The sequence below is a fragment of the Copadichromis virginalis genome, linkage group LG7, assembly GCF_057382275.1.
Source record: "Copadichromis virginalis isolate Kocher_CV1m ecotype Utaka linkage group LG7, C_Virginalis_male_GT1.1, whole genome shotgun sequence".
Classification (NCBI taxonomy): Eukaryota; Metazoa; Chordata; class Actinopteri; order Cichliformes; family Cichlidae; genus Copadichromis; species Copadichromis virginalis.
Window position 1 is genome coordinate 56439395 of NC_140624.1, and position 23358 is coordinate 56462752.

Consider the following 23358-nt stretch of genomic DNA (forward strand, 5'->3'; position numbering starts at 1 on the left):
AGCTTTATGAAAATTACTTTCATTTTTGGTACACACAAGGATAAAGCCATAAAGTGCAAACTGTCCACATCAGAAAGAATCCACTCGTGCTGGCAGAACATTTGCAAAGACAAAAAGACAAAGCTATTAGCGAAGAACTCTGAAGGGTGTTAGCTTAGTGATTTTGTGTTAGTGTGGTAGCCTAAAGTTTACATTAGTAACTGTAATTATGTGTCAGTGCATCAGTTCACTCATATTGCGGATTAAAAAAAGAATGTCTACAGTAGATGAGCATTATCTGAAAGTCATGCCCTTAAGAAACAGGAAAAAAAATCTAACAAAGACATCACATCTTTGTTGATTTATTTCTAACAGCACCTGAGAGATACATCTGGCCGTTCAGCTGACCCATCTACTGTTTGCCAAAGCGTCACTGGAAATAGTGGCTCTCAATAAGCTATTGTTGAGGAAGTGAAACATTGTGAAAATGCTAAGGTATGCTAAATTACACAAGAACTGGTCTGAAAATCTGTGAAAGTGGGCCCTATGGAGTATTGAATCCAAATTTACATTTCTTCGGTTCAAATCGATATTTACAGAGGAAGCCAGGAGAGACGTACAAATGTCTACAGCAAGGTTCAGGCTGTGTTGAAGAATAAAGGTGGTATTCCCCAAATACTCCTTGAACTGTACAAACTCTGTTTGTGCCTTACATACTGTATTTCCATTTATTTGCACATTTCAGTAAATCGCTGCAACTATCATGCAGTGGTGAATATTGTATATGTGTAGAAATGCTCTTAACTTGCACACATGCACAAGCAAGATTACCACTTGTTTGTGTGATGTTAGGGAATTAGAATCACTCTAAATTCGGCAGGCTTGCAGACATAGCACTTTCCGAGCACTCAAAGCCCTTTTTTTTTTCCCTCAAAGCACCTTTTACTAACACGTGTCATTCATCTATTCACACACAGCTTTAATCAATGCCTATCAATGCCTGAGGCAGAGCTGCCCATCATCTGCCATCTATAGTATGTCACGCCTTGATTACTCTATATAAGAAAATACATTGATCTTGAGATAAGCTGTTCTAAGAGCGAAGCCTACTCCAAAAAAAAAAAAAAAAAAAAAAAAAAAAAAAAAAAAAAAAAGGGAGGAGAGTTTATGACTGAAACTAAAGAAACTAAAATAATTAAGCTTCCGAGGAGGAAGCCAGAGAAGGCGTAGCTTTCCAAAGTGTTTCCTCAGGAGAGTCGACAGTTACAAAAAAAAAAAAAAAAAAAAGGAGCTCAGGCTACAATAACTAAGACAGTCAATGTTGTGTCCCATGAGACACAGACAACTAAAGAGGGAAAAATTTTGACATTCAAGTTGATTTGGAAAAAAGGAAGGAGGAAAAGAGGAAAGTGGGTGGAGGAACACCTGATCTGCCAGCTTGAGATGAGAAACCCACTGCAATTATTGAAATAACATCCACAGATGAGTTATTGGACATTTATGTTGATTAAAAAGAGGGTAAAATATCAGCTGACCAGGGTTTGAGAGCAGCAGTGACACAAAACCTGATGACTACAGACGGATTTCGTTGTCATTGATCCTTACAGTTGTCCTGTGGGTTTCCTAGGTTCTTTTTTTACTCTGTCACAATCTCCAATGTTATTCGTAATCGTTCCTCCTCCCTTTCTCTCTCTCTCCCACCACATGTGCACAGCATAGCAGTTTTGAGTGTTTCTGAGATCTTTCCAGGCAGACAGTGTTCCAGAGATTTATCACAGTGTGACAGTAAACCCACAGAGAGCCAGCCCCTGAAATAAAACGACAAGCCGGATTCAGAAAACCCACAATACTCCTTCAGTGAGGAATATTCCACCTCTTCTGAGTTTTCTTGCTATTAAAGCACACATCATGTTGTGTTTTTAATATTAGACTCGCAGTAAGGTTGTGGGCAAAGACGCTGTGCTTTTATGCCAAACAGGGATCCAGTTGTATCGGTCAGGTGGAAATCAAAGCAAATACTTTAAAGTGAGCAACCAAAAAGTTATTTCAGCTGCATCTCAGAAAATACACACTCACTACACAAAATGATTTACAGTCAGGAAAACAAAGACAGCATCAACTGCCAACCCAAATAACATTTTATTGAAAGATAAAATGTTATTTTCCTTGTTATTAAATCAGCCTTTTCAAATATATATATATATAATCATTATTCAATAAAAAAACAAAACAATGATTTTTGTGTTTTATTTACCACAAAACAATTCTGGTGGAGGCTGCAGAGTACTGATAAGAAGCAAAAAGAGCTATTCAGCAGTCATTCGATCACAATCAGCCACAGTCAAAGACCGGATTGTTCTTCACTGGAGAATGGTGCGGTTTAGGCTCTTTTGTTTACGCAGTCAGTATCTCACTAGCAGAGTTGTTATAGATAAAAACTGGCTCACATGCTGAGCAAACTCTTACTAAGCTAAGAGATAAAATGTCATTTTAACAGGAACTTGATAAAATGTCAGGGTTAAACACCCACAAAGGACGGTGCTATAGCACAGTGTTTTATTTTATGTTATTATTGCAAATCAGCATCAGCATTAGCGTGAAACAAACATTTCTTTTTCTGGTAATTTACCTGATTTGCCTTCATCGAGCAGAAGTCGTCTCATATTTATGTATGACTACAAATATTAGAATTGCAATGAAAAGCTCTGAATGTAAAATCAAATTGAAAGGTAAAAGCTCATTCTTGACTACAACATGAAGTAATGGTAATGTTTAGAGTCAGTCTTTCTAGATTTAAACATCACTGGGTCTCAAACTCTTTCTACAGTTCAATAAAACTTGAGTTTTATTTTTATAGCTCTTGCCATAATTCCATTAAACGTACATCCAAAAAGTCTTGAAACACAAGCCAGAAGCTTTCCGCAACAATTAAAGAAATGTACAGTTTAGCCAGATTAGCTATGAGGCACAGTGAAAACATTCTGAGTTTGTGCCCCCTTCGAGGTCAACTACTTGTGCAGCCAAAAAAAACCCTCAAGTCCTCCTTCTACATTTACACTCACTTGAAATCCTCCCTGACAACTTATTAGTTCATATCTGCTGCTTTACCATGGACCTCAAAGCTTGCCAAACTGCAACCTTTAAAGGGGACATATTAAAAACATTTCTATCTCCTTGTTTTGATTCTTTGATGCTACTAGAGTAACTCCTCATGATTCACAGTACATAATCCTTATTTATCTAATAGGCGTAGGCGCAGTCTCATCATTTCATCCTTAATGGCAAATGGACTGGTTTTCTATAGCACTTTTCTACTCTACTTGAGCACTCACTTTACATAACACACACTTTACATAACATGTCTCATTAACATGAATGCATCAGGAGCTACTCAGAGTTGTACCCTCAGGTGCAAATGCTACAGCTAAGCTACCGGTATTACATCCAGTCATGAATGCACAGATTGCTGAGTATTTTCAGCGTGGCTTCAAAAATGATGAAATCCTTGTGTTATTAGCCGAATCACATGGCGTTACTATCAGCAAACATACTAGCAAAAGCGCCCATTTGATGCGATCCGGTTTTGAGTGCGCACTACTCTGCGCCATATGCTTCCGGGTAACAAGAAAGTGACCTCATTCACGTAGATTACTGATTGGCAGAGTAGGGCTGTTCGATATAACGATATATATCGGATGACGATATAAAAACGTCTATCGTTTCATTTTACGCTATCGTTTGTTTCGTGGTGACGCAAAATAAACTGTTTACGGCAACATTTTTTCATCGTTTTGATGGTCACTGTAGTGGCTATATTCATTTCTAAGTTCTCTCTTTGTCTTACATTTAATATAACCACACTACAGACGGACAAGCGCCTGTTTTTATGCGTTGTCATTAGCAACAATGACAGTAAAACCATCGTGTGTCCGCTTGTTTATTTTCTACATAAACCTTTCACAATAAAGCTCAAGATCCTGTTGAGACTTTACAGAATACTCTGCATACTCTTTCACATGATTCAGAGTATTTACAGATGAGAAGCAAAAAAGAGCCGTCAAGTGCTAAAAAATAAACCTTAGACTCAAACGTTAGAACAGGCTTTTCCCCGCAGCACGCCGTGTAATAAATACTCACAACTCATGTCTAAAAATGTATAGTTTCATGCATCGGTTAAAACACTCGACTCCAGGTACACGACGCTCAGCTGGAAACACTTCACGCAAGTCGAGCTGCCAGAGATTCACAGAATTTACAGAAAATGCAAAAATTTTGTGATTTATATCGTTATCGGACGATAGATATCTCATATCGGGATATGAGATTTTGGTCATATCGCACAGCCCTATGGCAGAGCTAACTCGAAATTTCAAGTAACTCAAAATTTCAAGTTATGTTTCTCCAAATTTCGAGTTAATAATCAGAAAGTGAGGACAGTGAGCTATTATGGAGCGACTGTGAAGTAGAGGAGTGGATCGCTGAATAAGGTTTGAGGGACACTTAGGAGCTCAGAGCTGTGGGGGGATACTCCCACTAGGTTTATATCTGGGACTCTCCACCATTTGACCTTAGAACTGAAGAAGCTTCTCGGATGAGAGGTGAAACGTCTTCAAGTAACTTAAAGAAGTCCAGACGCTTTTCTTTGCAAGCTCCTTTGACTACGATGACCTGGATGACTGAGAACCTTCACAGACATAGGGACCCCAAAGCTCCCCCAAAATAGGGAGAAATATTTTTTTCCCCAAAAATTAAAAAGTCATGCAGTAGAGGGCTAAATAATTCTTTTTTTTATTCCCCTCCCTTTAAGGCACATATTTGAAATTTAATGCCGGCCAAATATGGGCTTTTGCATATTTTAATCAGGCTTGTGTATCACTTTACGTTCTCAATAAATTTCAGCCCGCCCAGTTGTACTGTGGTCTGCACAGAAACATGCATTCTGAGGAAATGCAAAACTAAACAGACACGGACTTCTACAGTAACTGCATGCTGACAAGCTAGCTAATTACAGAAGAAATAGTAAAGTGAATGCTGTAAGGCTGATCAATTCTACCAAGCTGGGAAACTGATTAGCCTAAGGCTTTACTGCATGTAAATGCAAACCTGTTAACCATTTGTTACGAGAAAATTCCTACTTTAAAAAAAACAGAGGCTTCAGAATGTCACTGAATTACAAAACGGTGTGCAACTACAGCATGCTTGCGGCTAACAACTTGGTTTTGCTAATTAATCTTTAAGTCAGTGGTCTACAGAATATCAACAAATAAAAAAAAAAACAACTATTTTCATAATCACATAAGACAAAAAAGTAATAACTTCTAATTAACTAGATAATAAACCTAGTGCTTAATGTTTTTCCTCAAAAATTACTTACTCAAAAAACTATTAAGAGAACAGTTGTTTGATTATGTAGTTAACTGAAAAACACAATAGACACAATAAGTCCAATAATTACAAGGCATGCTGGAGCGGTGGTTAGAGCTGTCACCTCACAGCAAGAAGGCTTTTTTACCCTGCATTGTTGATTCCTCATAGCTTCCTCATAGTTACATCAATATTTCCTCAAACTAGCCACATGAAATTTCCTGGACTGAAAACAACTTTTAAGCTCTATTTTTTATGTTTAAATAAACTCATAAGCCAAAGCCACAATCTTAGTTTTTGTCATGTGCAAAGAAAAAAACAAACAAACAAACAGCTGATTGTAAGGCAGTCAAGTTGGAGGCACTGGTTGATTTTTCATGCATGACCCTCACTGATGCGGTTAGGTAAATATAAATATATTTAATATTTAATACATCCAGTGCCAGGAGCAACAACAGTTTGTTGTAACAACTGCATATCCTTCAATAATGAGAATCAAAAATACATTTGTAAAACACAAGAAGTGTTTGAAGATGTGGTTTTGGCTCCCTTACCTTACACTCTCCATTGATGCAAATGTCCAGCGAGTCAGCCTGACATTGGGTGCCATCTATGACAGCAGGAGACCGTTCAGTGTAGAAGTTATAGCCTTCTGCCAAGCAGTTCAGCGCACAGGGCTTCACACCACCTGGGTTACACAGCATGTACGAAAACCGAGCAGGTCATTACATCATTACCTAAAGTTCAGTTTCACACAGGGAACAGACAGCGTGACATGGCCCCTGACAGAACCCTAACAACACAGAGACCAGCAAATACCGATGCTATTCCAGGACTTGCAGCCAGCTCTGGGATCTTCTCTTAACTTGTTGACAGTAATAATCATGAGGGGGGGAAATTCAGCGGTGCTCAGATCTAAAAAACCCCAAAACTTGACGTCACTGTAACATTGACAACAACAGAGACAGCGCTGCTTGCCAAAAACAATTACACTGACATCCACGTGTAGGTTATCTCCTGTTTTTACATGACGCCTCAGCCCACGGAGCGCTATAAGAGAGGAGGTGATGGATTTGACAAAACAGACTTAAGCTCTCACATCTCTGAGAGAAAACAAAAGCTGTGTTTACATGCTTCAAACTTTATCACTTTTCTCTGAGATATTTGTGGTCTTAGTTAAGTGAATATTTTCCTTGATCTGCAGACTTCAAGGAGAGACACTCCTGCCAGTACCTATGACAATACAACAGTCCTTCCACTGGTATTGGTTCAATAAAAAACTGTTGATCCAGAGAGGGGAAAAAAGCCCGAGATGGGTCCAGAAAACAGACTAGCCTGCAAACTGTCATTTGAGACACAAAAGGGATGATAGGGAGGCTTTACAGCTCAGCTCTTAGAGAGTTTTGACAGAACAACAGCTTCAACTCTTAGCAAGTTCAAACTGAGAGTAAGTAATTATTAATTATTTAATAAGAATTGAGTGGGAGTGAATTTAACTCTGATCAAACTTCATCCAGACACTATTGCCTATATAGTAATTAATCGTTCATGTTATACAGTAATACTTTGAAACCATGGATGTATTATACAAACAACTGATCACAACTAGTCCTGAACTCACCCCCAGTGTAAGGCTTCCAGTTGTAGTACTTCCCACGGAAAGGGGAGTTGTCAAAATCAGCGCACTGCTTCTCTCGGAAATCACGAGATCCTGCAGGGCAGGCCTGCAAACAACAGTGAAACTGAATGTGAATACAAAGGACCAAGCTTATCGAATGTCTTATCCCAGTTCACATTAGACTGGTGCCAATGACCTTTGGAATTAAGGTCAGTAAGAGTGATCTCCAGCAGTTTGTCAATATAATAACTGTGTGATCTGCCACGTAATCGGTTCATGTCAATATTTTATCATTTAACCAGCACCATCTGCACTGCATTGAAATTCGTCTGGGGAGTGACTACACAGGTTAGTACCAACAAGCCCACAGGTCTGGTACTCTCCACCTCAACAAATTCAAATTCCTAAACCGAACCTCTGATAACAGCTAACACTTTAGCCCTCCAATCTCCTTTGACTTCTGATAAGCCAAATTGCTAAAATCAAGCTTTAAAACAGGACTTGATAAACCAATCACATCAAGAGGGGTACATTCATCTTTTACAGAGTCTATATGTAGGTTTGAGTGCTGCTGCCTTTTGAGTAAATTAATTATCTGCTCATTTTATTTTCTAAAATCCCTACTTTATTAACAATGTCACATTTAATTTTTTTACAGACTAAAGAAGATGTGTTTCTTGGCATTTCTGTCTGAGAACATTGTGTTCTGTGTGTGAAAAGGTCCTTAGGAACCGCAAAACACTCTCCCTCGGTACAAATAAAGGCTCTCGGGTCAAAGCTGTATTTCACATGCTCAAAGTGTTCCATGCTGGAGTGGGCCATAGGGAGGATAGGCCACTTTCATTACCATTCAAGTGTTTTGCCAATTTAGCCGCTTTAAACTTGCACATCAAACATGCAGATCCAGTCAGAGGAGACAGAATAATATTATTGCAAGTGTGTGTTGAAATGAAAACACAGTACCAAATGAGATTTACATGTGCTAACGTCTGTTGGAACAAAAGAAAAGCTCACTTTAATAATGTTGGGTTTTCATCAATGTTTAACTTGTTGATTATCAACTGATTAAAATAATAATAGAACAGAAGGCACAAAAAGGGAGAAAAGTCCTATCATTTAAGCAACTCGAGTCCAGTTGCTTAAATGCTTGACACTTTCCCTTCATTATCTTGACTTTAAAAATTAAAGTTCTTAAAAAGGTATCGTCTGTGCCTCTTGACGAGCTTAATATAAAACAAAATGTGGTATTTGTAGTGGGCTTTATAAACAAATCAAATTAAATGTCAGTGCTCTACCAGTGCTTGACCAAAAATGAGAAATAAAGATTGAATTCAGAGGCTAATGCACATTAAAACTTAAAGTGAAAAAGACAACAAAAGAAGTCAGATAAGAAGACAAAATATAAATAATAAAAGGTAACAGAATTAGCACAAAAATAAAATTGTGAAATATTATGCAAAATAAATGGATTCCTATAGAATGTTAAAACAAAGTTATTATTATTAATCTCAGAGGTTTCTTCCTGTTAAAAGAGTCTTTTTTCTTCCCACTGTTGCCAAGTGCTAAGCAACCTCCTACAATCACTTGCCAACTGGTAAATTGGTAACTTCTGGTTATCATCGGGGTCACTGACAAGTCTTTAGGCGTGGATGATTGGGATTAGCAATCTATTTTACAGCAGCTGCCTCCAGCAGCTATCGCAACCAGTCAAGGAAATACTAATTTAACTGTCCTTAGAGATAACACGTTAAGTTAGATGCTAGTGGGATGGCTCTATGATTGGCATGCTCTTGGTAGTCCACCAGTTTGGTGGAATATTGCAATAATTACTGTGATAAAACCTTTATACTGAAGGTATGCATGGTAATCACAGGATGAATTCTAGTGATTTGGGGGACCATCTGATATCACCAGCACCACCAGTTTTAATTTAGGTAATGAAATATCTCAACATGTATGGCATAAGCACAGATTATGATTAAGACATATGTTTTTTAACTATGCTAAAGAGAAAAGATCCTAATGACTCTGGCAGTCATCAGACCTTTTTCCAAGGACTGCTACTACCAGTTTAACTGTTTTGAATAAATAGGCTGTCTGCCATGAAACTTGGCCCACCCATTTATATACTTTTGAGGATAATTTGTGAGTATTTGTCATTGTATCTACATTTGGCATGCTCTCTCACACACACATGCTTCTTTGGACAAGGTGTGGTTAGTGTGATGAAATAGTGGTTAGGGACATTGCTTGTTTTCCAAAGAAAACACTCAGTGCTTGCTCAGAACTGTTATTTTTAAGACTTGTGGTTAAATGTCTACTAAGGCCCTAACTATTTCAATTTTCACCTAGTGAAAAAGGCCACCTAGAAATAGTTGAACAGAGATCTTAACTTGCAGCCATGTCAAATATTTGGATAAAATATTGCTCCAGACCTCAAAAAAAAAAAAAAAAGCTTGCTTCTTATGAAATACACCCTGAACTGTCATCATCGTTTGACTCAAGTGAAATGTCACAAACAATAAATGAACTATAAAATGACAGAGGGCGCGAATAAACCCAAAGTCACCAGGGGAATATTGAATCTCTGTCTGTTCATTTTTATCATTGTCTGTCCTACGTTCCAGGAGAAAATATGTCAGAAAGCTTAAAGGCAACGTGATGCTGTGTGCTAGTGTGCAGCCTGTAAAGCCCTTTTCTAAGATAACATGTTCTGGAGGAGAGCTGTGGAAGAGCAAAGAGGTGATCCAACATTTTTTTTAAGTTGCTCGCATGCTACTTGGCAGAAAATGAAAGAGGGAGGCAAAGAAATGAAGAAACTCACGTTAGTGTTACAGGATCTGTATCGTTTCCTCTCTCCGAGACAGTACTTGCCTCCTCCAGATGGGCTGAGAGACACAACAGAAATAAATGAGGGATGGGGAAAAGAGACTCTTTACATCAAATCACATAAAGCGCCGTAAATTATATTCACAAATTCCTCTCAGAGATTATCTTTAGGGCAAACAGTACATAAGAGATTTTTTTTTCTGATGAAACAGGCGCAAAAAAGTCTCTGTGTGTCAGCATTTGCTGCTTTGTTGAGCATCTGTGCCAAGGATTCATTCAGGAAATCCAACCTGTTCTAAGAGCTCTTAAATGTGACATGACATTTCAAGTCTAATGACTCTTAACTCACACTTTTCCTTCTTCTACTCTTCACTACACATCTACCACATCTCTGAAGGTTTTCTTTTCCTTTCCCTATCATCTCTCTGCTTTTTCTCACCTTCAGAAGCCTCCCTTCCCTTCACTTTATTGCAAAAAAAACCTGTGAGACAGGCCATGTACGTAATGAATGTGTTAGAGGCTGTGTCTGGCTGTGTTTTTTCTGCCTCCCTCCTCTTTGCACTGATGGCTGAGCAGCAGTGATCACCTTACACAGGTGTTCCACATTATGCCTGTGCCTTCACCTCCTCCCCTTTTTCTTCCTTCCCTCTGGTTCACCCTGGCTCTTTTTCTTGCCTTCCCATGACGTGTTTGACGTAATACCTAGTTTCCAAAACAAAGGAATGCGACAATGGAAGAAGGATAAAGATCCCAGATGTCTGCTTGCCCGCCAAAGATGCACTGGTCAATGATTTGTCTAGTGAGGACACATGGGAGGTTTTAAAGTAAACCTACGCATCACCATAATCTTCAAAGAAGAGTAAGCTATGTCTTAACTTAACGCACATGTCACATTAACCGAGACTGCGTGAAACTGCACAAGAACAAGGACTAAGAACCTTTACAGTCAGTTGTAATGGCTGCAAAGTATTATCTGAAACAGCTAATATTGGTCTTTGTGGTAATTTCAGGTTACTGACAGTTGCGTTGGTGTATTCCTTTCTTTCCCCATTTCAAATAACATTTGTCACTGTTGTTCAAATTTAGAAAATGGTAAAGAAGAAATCCAGACTTTCAGCTGAGCCTTGGAAAGCCAGTTACTATGGCTCATATTGCACACTTCTCTACTTAGACTCGCTGTTTTGAGTGCATAAGTGTGTTTCACAGTGACAGTGAAATACACTTATGCACAGTGCACTACGAGTACCCAGATGGTGAACTCATAACAAACAAGAAGTGTGTGGAACAATGTTCACGTCATGCCATCAACGATCATCATCTTCGGTATGCAGCAGAATGGAAGGACCACCAAACAATTTTCAACCAATGGTGTCCACGCTAGTCATGGACAGTATGCCAAAAGGACTCTGGGTTTTTTTTGTTTTGTTTTTTACAGTATGAACTGAAATAAGTGACTAAGACTCATAAACTCAGCAGCCAAATATTTACAAAGGTCCTGGCAGAGGGCCATTTTCCCATAAACTTCCACAGGCCCAGGAGTCTTTTTTTTGGAAGCCCTGTGGTGGCCTTAAAAAAGAAGGCTTATGGCACTTTTGTGATGGCTTCACTTTTTAGAGCCAGAAGCCAAATCTGTATTTTTATACCTACCTTTTATACCTTACTAAGTAAAATTATTTCTTCAAAAGTACTTCATTCATTGATTCAATAGAAGTCTTGACCTACCTAGAACTCTCCTACTGAGTTTGAGACCATTTTTAAAATTTTGGTCGTTATCAGAAAGCGAGATCATCCAAGCTAACGACTTACTGCCAGTAAATGGGTGTGGGGTTACACAAGTTATTGGTCACATCCAAATGGTGACAGTAAAAACATTCATAATGAGGCTAAAAATGGGAATTCCAAAGCCAAAAACATGGTTGAAACCCCAACGTCATCTCCATGGTCAAAACTGATCACAGTACAGCAAAAATGGAACAATAGATCAATCAATCAATATTTTATTTATATAGCACATTTGAAAAGGACAGTGTCCATCAATGTGCTTCACACAAGGTAGCAAAGCAGATTACAACAAAAGCAACAAAAACAGTTAAAAACAATTAAAACCAGTTATAGTTACAGTTACACAGCACAACTGCAGACCAGGTGGAAGACCGAACTAATTTGCTTCAAACGCTAGATGGAACAGCTGAGTTTTTAAGCGGGATTTAAACGATTGAATGGAATCTGACATGCGGACATCGATAGGAAGATATTCCAGAGTTTGGGGTGCGGCCATTGCAAAAGCTCGGTCCCCTCTGGTCTTTCGTCGCGGCCTTTGTTGCACTAAGAGCAGATGGTTAGAGGATCTGAGCGCTCTCTTGGGGCTATACGCGTCGAGAAGGTCTGTTAGGAAACTGGGCGCCAGGTTATTTAAAATTTTAAAAGTACACAAAAGGATTTTAAAAATGAGAGAGAGAATTGGAGGCCCATGTACAGAGAATTGCAATAGTCTAGTCTCGAAGTAATGAAGGCATGGATAAGCTTTTCAAGGTCTTTATGTGGAATATAGGGCTTTGCCTTGGAGATTTGATGTAAAAACTCATTTTCACAACTGAGGCAACTTGTTGGTCTAACTTGAGTGAGCTGTCCAGGACCACTCCAAGATTTCTAACGGTATAAGAGAGATGGCTGGCATAGGACCCCAGTGTATTAGTTAGCTGGTCCAGGGGAATGGGACTGTCAAAAACAATAATTTCTGTTTTAATTTCATTTAGAGTTAGAGAGTTTTGTAATAGCCAATCTTTTACTTCCCGCAGACAATTGAACAAAGGCACTAATGAGGACTGGACATCCTGATTCAGGGGGAAGTAGATTTGGATGTCGTCAGCATAGTAGTGAAACGAGATATTATGCTTTTTGAAAATGAGTCCCAAAGGCAGCATGTATAAAGAAAATAACGTAGGATAGATGAACGGATATTATTTCCACACAGAACAAAGGCTGTGTCGGTCAACAATATTTTGAAGTTATTTATGGTTTTGTACATATAAATTCTATTGTTTATAGGAATGGTGAATTTAATGTATTATAAAATTACAATTACCACATTAGGTTTGAAGCTGCTTAGCTCAGTAGGGTAATTGGGGGACTTCAAAGCAGAAGGTTGCTTTGTTTATCCATACCTACTGTAAAATTTATCTTACTAGAAATTCTAACCAGGCATCCAGGCAATGTTGAACACATTACTTGAACCAATGTCACAGTAATGCCCGAGACATCGGTTCAACTTTCATTTTAGAGCCTCGACTCGACGGCAAGAAAAAAAACAACAACTAATGGTTTTCTGGGCAGTAGAGATGTTTACACGTCCAGCAAATATGCAGCAATATTCTTAAATATGTTTAATAATGACAAATGTGACTCAGATATTCACCCCTTACATTTGGCTGTCGAGCTGCTAAATCATTATTTGTTCTAAGCAGGTGGAGGATTTTAAAATGAACATTAAAATCACTGTACCACATGTCAGAATATTTACACTTGTCATAAATTAAAAGCGTCATTACCTGTAGCAGTCAACATATTTTTACTTTAGGTCTAACAGTTTACTTTTTCCACTAAAGAAGCATTTAGCCTTGTGAATATTTCAGACATGACTGCTGTATAATTACTGTAGCTTGACTCGCACTATGACACACATCCGCACAGCCACGCATACCCATGCACATCTACACACAAACACACACTTGTAGGCAAGGACCTGGATGTGTGTGTTCAGCTTGCTGTGGCTTACTTTGCCTACTTACGCTGGGCTGTCACAGTGCCTCATGGAGGAGGATACACCGCCCCCACAGGTCCTGCTGCACTCCCCCCAAATGGACCATGGCCCCCAGCCTCCATCCACACTCTGAGGCCAGGTACCAAACGCAACACATTCCCCCTGGTAGCACCACTGGGTGGGGAGAAGCAGAAGTATGCACAGAGTGGAAAACTTTGGTTATTACATATCTTAATAATTTCTTCAGACACACTGACCAGCTTCAAGTTAAAGAGGCCCATTCTCACTATAACATACAGCTTATTTCGTCCAATAATTAATTCTCGTGTGTCTCGTGACTCTTCTATATTTATTTAATGTTTCCATTATCGGAAGTTATTTCCAAGACAGGTGAGGCAGAGAAAGAGCTGAACTACGTTTCAGGAGTAATCATGTTAATCTGTTCAGAGTTGTGGGGGAAGAGGGGATCAGAGACTTTCCTTTGTCCCTCCAACTGTGTCAGTAGGTTAATAACCCTCTAGAGAACGGTACAGTCAAGGTGAGGGCTAGGCTGAGCTGCTGCGTTCTTTATCTCTACCTCTCATTTAATTTCTGAGATGCTGTCTAAACAAGATTAGCAGTGTGGAGAAAGAGAAATGTGGAGGACCAACTGATACGGGCACAGAACCTCAGCGTTAACTGTAAGTTTATTGGTCAATTTGAACACACAGAAGAAACGCAAAGCTCCCTTCTATTGGTTAATTCCTGGCTGTCTCCCCTCCCGCTTTCCCTTCCCCCAGTCTCTACCTCTATCTCTGTCTGGTCCTGTTGGAAGGGCCTCTCTCCATTACACGCTGGGTGAGAAATGGCTGACATTCATATTCCTTTGAAGCCGTCCCCAGCAGGGGCAGACAGAGTATGCCACTGGCTCTCCTAAAGCTGCTCCAAAAGCTGTTCTAAAGCCCCCCAGGCTCTACCTGGGGCCCCCTGTGTTGTACAGGACTCTGTCCGTGGGCCCTGGTCCTCAAAGGCTCCACTGAGCTAATGGTAATTATGGGTGACAGCTCGTGACACTCTCCTATTCTTCCCTTTTACCCCTCGGACCATCCGGTGACAATGGTTGCCTTAATCCGTGTTAAAACAGTCTCCCCTAACCTGGCTGGCATCAGCACTCGGCTGATGACCTAAAGCCTGGCCTGCTTACGTCGGTGAGTTTGTGCATGTGTGTGTGGGTGTGTGGTTGCACCAAATGCATGAGTGCACACTAGTGAGGTACCACTAGCTACACACAGAGAAGAGAATAAAAGTGCTTGTTTCACATCACAGGTCACCAGGTATTAAATATAGCCGCAGTGCTGAAAGGGCAGGTTCACCCAAATTCTAATTTAAAACATATAAACTTCTAGATGTAGCTTGGTCCATCTGGCAGCCTATTTTCACTTGGAAGACATGTGTATTCCCTGACGGTTGCTGGCTGTCGTTGGGTGAAATCGGTAACTGCAGGCCACTGAACCAAAAACCTCCTTGTGACTGCTTTGGTCATGAGCAGATTGCCGCGGTCACCCATCGTTAACTGACTCATATACAAACACTTGCTAACTAAGTGCAGAGCGTTAGTGAAACTTGAAAAGGTGCAATGCAAAGTGCATAAAATAAAAGTTGTGTTACCTCTGAAACCAGCACATTTCAAAAGGCACAACTGTGAAGGTAAACAGTGTCAGTTTCCAATTTGTATCACACTCCTGACATTTTCACAAACACTTAGAGGCTTAGGTGAGTGTGTGCAGACAAGTTGGCAACTTCCATGCAAACTACGGCTGACAACAGTAACCTGCTGGCGACCAAAGCAATCGCAAACAGGTTTTCAGTCAGACATCATGTACTTCATTGTGACCAATTTCACCCACCTACAGCAAACAGTTGCCACAACTCACTAAGCAGCAAGCAACTCATAAGTATTTTAACTGTCAATCTCTGGTGACAGGCAACTTGTCTCCAAAGAATTACAGTCAAAATTGGATTTCCCACAATCACTCTCAGACATAGTGGCAAAGGTTTGCAAGTAACTGCAATCTATTTTATAAACACAGTCAATGTTGTAACCAATCTGAATCAGTCTGTGCTGATGAGCGCAATTCATCTGCGATGTGGCTCTTTCTAATAGAGTCCTTGACTTGACTGGTTACCAGCTGGTTGTATTCTGGTTATATTCCAATATAAAAGGGACAGCTCAGATTGAGCAATATGGAGACAACGTTGAGATCATTTGGACATGTGCAGAGGATGGATAGTGGATATACTGGACAAAAATGTGGAATATGGAGCTGCCAGGCACGAGGAAAAGAGGAAGACCTCAGAGGACACTCATGGATGTAGTGAAGTGAAGGAGGACATGCAGAAGTTTAGTATGCTAGAGGAGGATTCCAGAGATAGAAGCAGATTGTCCACTGTGGTGATCCCAAAAAAGGAGTATGTGAAAACCAAAAGAAGATAAGAGTCAAGTTGCCTAGTGCAGGCCATTTGTATTTAAATAACTATCCCACAGTAACTATCACTATTTCAGGAGGGATTTCTGAATTTCTGAACTTTCATGTCAATGAGCTTCTGGCTATACTGAAAATGCAAGTAGTTAATGTGAATTTCTCTTTAGTTTCAAATTTCTGTGCATGTAGATGGCAAAAGATTTGCAAGAGACCGTAACACATTTATGGCTTCCTTCACTCTTTCTGAAATGGAGGAATTTTAGACCACTCTTCTTTGCAGAATTGTTTTAATTCGGCTACACTGAAGGGTTTTCAAGCATAAATGACCTGCTAAAGGTTAAACCAAAGCATCTCAATTTAATTTGAGACCAGACTTTGGTTAGGCCATTGTAAAACCTGTAGTTCTCTTGTTCTGGATTCATCTTTGACCTACTAGATGAGGATTTTTGGAGTATTATGCTTTGTCCATTTGTGGATAATGCTTCTCATCATGGTTCACTGGACTCCCAAAGCCTTAGAAATGGCTTTGCAATCCATCCCAGAGTGATAGATGTTAATGATTTTCTCTCTTTATTCAGACAGGTTCAATTTAGGTGATTTCTTGATTCATTGGGTCTGGCAGTAATCACAACTAGGTGTGTCTAGTGAAACTGAACTCAGATTTCCACAAAATGTGGTGAATCGCAGTTAATTAATGATTGAACAAGTTTGGGCAATTACTTTTTCACACAGGGTTGGAGGGGTTTTTTTTTTATCTCTTTTTCTTTCCTGTTAATAAATGAGATCATTTAAAAATAGCATTTTTGTATTTATTTGAGTCATCATCTTCTAATATTAAAAATTGTGTATCTGGAAAAAAACTTTAACCTTTAAATGTCTGAGAAACACTAGATGACTTACCCCTTTTTCAATGTTGCCTGTCTGGCACAGGGTCCCCTCTGCAGCAGGAATACTGTTAGTTACACAACGGTTGCTTTTGCTAAGGCACCAGAGCTCTCTACACACTTCCTAGGAAAGAAGGCAAAAGCAAGTTGGTCAGAATAAATCAATTCAGCAAGCTGGGGGTGGATTTGTTAAATAAGGCTAAAAATGATTTATCAGTGGCCTTTTACTGGTTTTCCCTTTTAGTATTTTTTGTGCAGTCTGACAGCTGTGAGAACAACAAAAAAAGAATGGCATGGAAATGTGTCTATAAATCCATACAATTCCAGATCAAATCAGAGGATCAGAGATGATGAGACCACATCAAGACTGCTATCTTCAAGAGCCCATATGCTTTGGATCATAGTGTATTTTGAGCAACATGCTAAGGGTCACTGCGTGTTTTTAATGCTCTCTTATGAGAAATGAAGAGTCAGCTAGATCAACACCATGACTAACGTTTGCTCATGTTCATCTCAGGACCACATGGGACCGTGACATCAGTTCAAGAAATCCAACTTTGGCTTCTTAGGGGAAATAAAGAGTGAGCAATAGGCCTCCCAAGTCTTAGATAAAGATGGCTTGTAGCCTAACAAATATCCTTAGTATTACTGATTTGTCTGCGTAAACATCATCACTCTTCAGTACAGAACGGAGAAACCATTTAGATTATTGAAAGAGAAGAAATACACTGTTAAGTTGCCCCCAAATAAATAACTGGATAAAGTGAGCACATGATGTGCTGCACAACCAAGACTGGATTTCCTGTTTAAGTAAACTGGGAAGTCTTAACTTCAAAAGGTTTTTATAACACAACTGAGTAGAGCAGAAGAGCAAGCTCATGAAAAAGAATAACGAGCCAACACGTAGATTCTGAGCCCAAAGGTCAGTAAATATCCCACAGCTCTTCAGCTCCTTGAGCCTATCCAGATTCAATAATGCAGCTAACTGCCAGTCTCTGGTTGCACCGACTCCCCTATGCCAGCTGGTTTTAATATGCCACCCCTACTGCTCCAGTCACTATCTCAGCCATGGTAAAAGGTCACTGACCGGGCCTCAACAAACATGGATGCGGGGCTGATAGATTTATGTCAAACGAGAACAAGCGGTCAGAGACACTCAGTAAGAGCCCCACTAATATCAAAAGATTGTTTGTTTTTCATATGTTTCATAAATTTTATGACAACCCTTGGTTCAAGGATTTTTATAATCTATAAATTAAGCCTAACCCCCTGAAGGCATTGTGGTCCTTAACCCTGGGAGGCATATAGACATATATATATATTGTGAACTGTTGAAGTACAGTGATTTTGTATATACAACTCCCTTCTTAGATTGTCTGAAGTGACTTCATCTTGTCCATGTTTCCAGATTTGTAAATAGGATAGAATTAAAGTGGTTGTATACAGTAATATAATGATATACCATTCAAACAATTCAAAACAAACATCAACCTCCAAAATAATCACAAGTTTTAATCTTACCTCTCCAAAACTGTGTGAGAAAAACCAGACAAGTTTAAGCATCATAAAGAATTTTTTTAAAATTAGGAATACCTAATAAGCTGTTTGTTCATATATACTGTATACATGATCCGCATGCAGTGTATGGAAGCAGTGCATTTTTCTGGCTGCTTCTTACTAAGTCAGTGTCACAACTTTTGTCAGTGATAGCTGCCCTGTGCTGTTCTTGTGTTTTGCTGCCGCTCTTCCCAGCTCTGACTCATATATGCACATGCAAAGAAAGATCCCAAAACTGAGGCAATTCCTGAAAATGGAAATATCAGTTTCTTTTGATATTGTTGAGCCTCTGTGAATCATGACACAAGAATTGCCTGAGGACAGATACGGAGTAATAGCATTTTCAAAGCTTTTTCCAAACATGGGACAAAAAAAGCAAACCAAAAACTTGAGGAAAATAGTAAAAGCTAGCATTTTACAGGCATGCTAGACTACCTGGAGACAGCAACATTTTGAGCATGGTCACATGCTAACAACAACAATGTACATACAATAGCTTAGCTTTGCGTAGCAAAAAAATCTTGAGATAACAAAAGACCTTGAAATTTGTCTCTTGGTACAAATATCAATGAATATCTGAGGTTTTTTTAAGATATTTCAAACTGGACCATGGTGGTTTCCCCAGACAACTATCAGTGCCATCCTTACAGCCGTGTAGCTAAAATGATTTAAAATAGTTTGGGACTGTTGGTTTTTGATATTGCTGGTCATAGAAAATGTTATGCCTTTTAAACCTAAGCAAGTTTGTTGAAGCAGGCGCCAGGTCACAAGAAGGAAGCCAAACATATCGCTTGGGTAAAATCCCAAATAGTATGTCGTGGAAACGTTTGGTACATTCTGGGTAAGAATTGGCTTAAGAAACCAGATTCTTCCATTTATTAAAGCTTTGATCTTTTTCTGTGGTTACATCCATCCTCTCACTGAGGGCATCGATTTCAAAGTATGAAATAAATCTGATCGTCAGACGAAAAACTCCAATCGAGCTCTGATAAATCAGCGCCGGAATTCCACCCTTTCATAAATGGGTGTCTTTCTTGGCAATCTAAAACCACAATTATGAGCTTAGGAGCCAAAATAACTGAGCGTTGATTTGGGCCTTGTTGTAATCTTCTGTCAGATATTTCTTTCAATGAAAAGAAATAACTCTGTGATCTCAACTAATCTGTCCTCTCTTCCATCATGTGCCCAATTTTCTATGTGATGCAGAGCAATATTGCATTACTGTCCATTAGATATCAGAGGAATCTTTCAGCTGCTCATTTAAATGTGTGGTTGGTTCTTGTCTTTCACTGCCTGTGTCGCCTTGATATTAATAAAAGTATTGTCTTCCTCTTCACCCCCATCCATCCATCTTCATCCGCTTTATCCGAGGCCGGGTCGCGGGGGCAGCAGCCTAACCAAAGAGGCCCAGACCTCCCTCTCCCCAGCCACCTCCTCCAGCTTATCCGGGGGAATACCCCAGGCCAGCTGAGAGATATAATCTCTCCAGCGTGTCCTGGGTCTGCCCCAGGGCCTCCTCCCGGTGGGACATGCCTGGAACACCTCACCCAGGAGGCGCCCAGGGGGCATCCTTGTCAGATGCCCGAACCACCTCAGCTGGCTCCTTTCGATGTGGAGCAGCAGCGGCTCTACTCTGAGCCCCTCCCGGATGGCCGAACTTCTCACCCTATCTCTAAGGGAGAGGCCAGCCACCCTTCGGAGGAAGCTCATTTCTGCCGCTTGTATCCGCGATCTCGTTCTTTCGGTCACTACCCACAGCTCATGGCCATAGGTGAGGGTAGGGACGTAGATCGACCGGTAAATTGAGAGCTTCGCTTTTACACTCAGCTCCCTCTTCACCACGACGGACCAGTGCAGCGTCCGCATTACTGCAGCTGCAGCTGCAGCCCCAATCCGTCTGTCGATCTCCGGCTCCCTTCTCCCATCACTCGCGAACAAGACCCCGAGATACTTGAACTCCTCCACTTGGGGCAGGAACTCATCCCCGACCCGGAGTGGGCACTCCACCCTTTTCCGGCTGAGAACCATGGCCTCAGATTTGGAGGTGCTGATCCTCATTCCTGCTGCTTCACACTCGGCTGCGAACCGTTCCAGTGTGAGCAGGAGGCCATCACCCGATGAAGCCAACAGAACCACATCATCTGCAAAAATCAGAGATGAGATTCTGAGGCCACCAAAGCGAAAGCCCTCCGCCACTTGGCTGCACCTAGAAATCCTGTCCATAACCTCTTCACCCCCTTTTAATCTAAATGAGGAAATAATGAAAAAACGAGTTTTTCTCGTACTTTTTTTTTTTAACTTAACACTTAAGGTTAACCACACTCAAAGGCATGGTAAGACACAATATGGTTAGTAAACTGGGATGATGAAGTACATTTGTACATTTTCACACACTCATTTAACCCTCTGCAGGAGTTTCCTCAGGACCTTGGACTAAATCAGTCTGTTTTTACCACAGGGAGCAGGGTTTAAATGAAGTTCTGTGTTCCATTCTATTTATCTATTTTCCAGTTTCAGTGCCCAGGTTGGAAAGCTGTAAACCACAATCAGAGGCAGCAGTACTGAAAACCCACCCGTGCTAACTGTTGTTGCAGTTGTCTGTCATTTGCTTTACATAGCGCAATCTTTGCTGCAAACTCTTCTGCATTACAACCACCTAATGCACTGGAGTCCGGAGTATGTCAGTGGACTCATTTGGTCCAATGAAAATGACCAACCATCTCAAACAACTTTTTTATTTCCTTGTGAAAGTGTAATTTGGTTACTTGGTAGTTTCAGTGTCCAGATAAATTAGATAGTTATTAAAAATAAGAGAGTGTGTAGGGATATATTGCATGTTTTTTTTATATTGCAGTTAAAAGAAATCAAAATGTCAAGAAAACCAATAAGTGCTAAAGAGATTGGCATTTCTGCATTTACTTTTCAGACAGCTCAGCCCTTTCCAGATGGGGATATAATATGGGGGCTATAAGGTCAGATAACAAATGTGCAGTACAATTCTACAGACCTGATGGAAAGTTATTGACATCACAGGTCCATTTTGACAAATCGCCAACATGGAAAGACATGTTACAGTAGATACTAGCACTTCCTGTTCGCACTGTAGCCACATAAAAGTTTTTAACAATGATAATTACACAACATTAAATTCTGAAGGACTTTTTTCTTAGTTATCTTTAATTACTTGTTCTACAAATTTTATAACTTTCTCGTTCTACAAAATCTTTAACTTTAAGTGATCCCTTAAGAGTCTAAAATCTGAAGATGCTCAGGTTTGCTATGACAGAGCAGTCATGTACTGTTAGTTACACAACATTTGCTTTTGCTAAGGCACATCCTAGGAAAGAAGGCAAAAGCAAGTTGGTCAGAATAAATTAATTCAGCAGGCTGAGGGTGGATTTGTTAAATAGAGGCAAAAATGATTTATCAGTTGCTCTTTGCTGCTTTTTCTTTGAGTGTTTTTCTTGGTGTTGTCTAACAGTTGTGAGAACAAGAGAAAAGAAGGCAAATGACATGAAAATGTGTCTATAAATCTACACAATTCCAGATCAAATCAGAGGATCAGAGCTGACGAGACAACAATGAGACTGCAAGCTTTAAGACCCCATATGCTTTGCATCATAGTGTGAAGATGCTCAGGTTTACTATGACAGAGCAATTTTAATGATTCCAATGATTATATTCATTCTTAATGGACACTGAAGATCACACCAATATATGCATAATATTTCTATGTACAATACTAAGCAAAACGTCTTGAGTCACCCATCTTTATTTCTTCTGTTTCTTTTTTCCTCTTTCTTTGTTTCCCTTCTTTATTTCTTCTATTTTCCTTCCAGGGAGCCGACTGGCTTGTAATATTTTTTAAAAAGGTCTTGAGCAATAATTCTTCAGTTGTCTTCCAGTGTCCTTTTTTTTCTTCATTTAGACATTGGTTGCTTTTTCACTCATTTTTTAATCATTCAAGCATAAACAGCCTCCTGATTCAAGGGATGAACAGTTGCTATGTCTACACATAACAGAAAACTTAGGAGAGAGATACAGCAGTCTGCTGCTGTGTTAAAACCCGATGGAGGCTCTGTCATGGTCTGGGTGTACATTTCAGGGAATTATGTTTATTATTTCTTGTCAACATTGTTAGAATTCTAAATACAGAAAAAGGTGGTTATAGCAAATATCGACTTTCTAGCTCATTAGAATTCTACAAACTGTGTTTTTACCTTATATTACATTTCTATGTACGTTTGCACATTTAATAAATTACTGTGCCTGTTTCTAATTACTGCAAATATTCAAGGGGTTGTTTATATCCTTATTCCACTTTGAAAGTAAAGTCTAGCAATGTTTGGGTATTGTACCTACTGTGATATATATTTCACTGTGAACTCTGCGTTCCAAAACTTGCGTTTGGGAACTAGAAAATTTTATTTTAACTGCCCTAGACATAATATAGGAGAGAGATCCCATTTTCTCAGTGTAAAGAGGAAGAATCAGGAGGAGAGTAGTCTGAAAGATGCTGGTTTCTTACCCCATACTTGCACTGGCGTGAAGAGGTTCCATACTGGAAGCGACACTGCTCATCTGCATCATACACCTGCCCCGGGGCCACTGTTGGGTACAGGAAGTCTCGTTTCAGAGGTTCATTGTCCAGACACGTCCCCCGACCTGAGCTGTCAAAAAAACAAACCTACAATAGGATTGTTTCTTACACAAAGAAACCTTTCTACACTTGCATAATAGCCGAGTTAGAGATGCCAAGACCAGAACAATTAGAGTCAATCCCCTCTGAGACCTTTGCTAGTTTTCTGTGACTCCTTTAATTTTAGTACCAAACTACTGTTATAGGACGCTTTGTCAAAGATCTGAAAAGTCATGTAATTAATGCTGATATTAGACATCAACGCC

The 23358-nt window shown here is 39.8% G+C and overlaps 1 protein-coding gene across 1 annotated transcript in view; it reads right to left on the reverse strand.

Moving 5' to 3' along the window:
• adamts6 (ADAM metallopeptidase with thrombospondin type 1 motif, 6) overlaps positions 1 to 23358 on the reverse strand; it is a 74023-nt gene that overhangs the window by 28328 nt on the left and 22337 nt on the right. The window contains exons 11-16 of the mRNA XM_085464329.1: positions 22982 to 23123; positions 16913 to 17020; positions 13579 to 13724; positions 9786 to 9849; positions 6965 to 7067; positions 5898 to 6031 (exon numbers count right to left, since the gene is read on the reverse strand). Coding sequence (XP_085320455.1) covers positions 5898 to 6031; positions 6965 to 7067; positions 9786 to 9849; positions 13579 to 13724; positions 16913 to 17020; positions 22982 to 23123 — 697 coding nt within the window. The remainder of the gene's footprint in view (positions 1 to 5897; positions 6032 to 6964; positions 7068 to 9785; positions 9850 to 13578; positions 13725 to 16912; positions 17021 to 22981; positions 23124 to 23358) is intronic.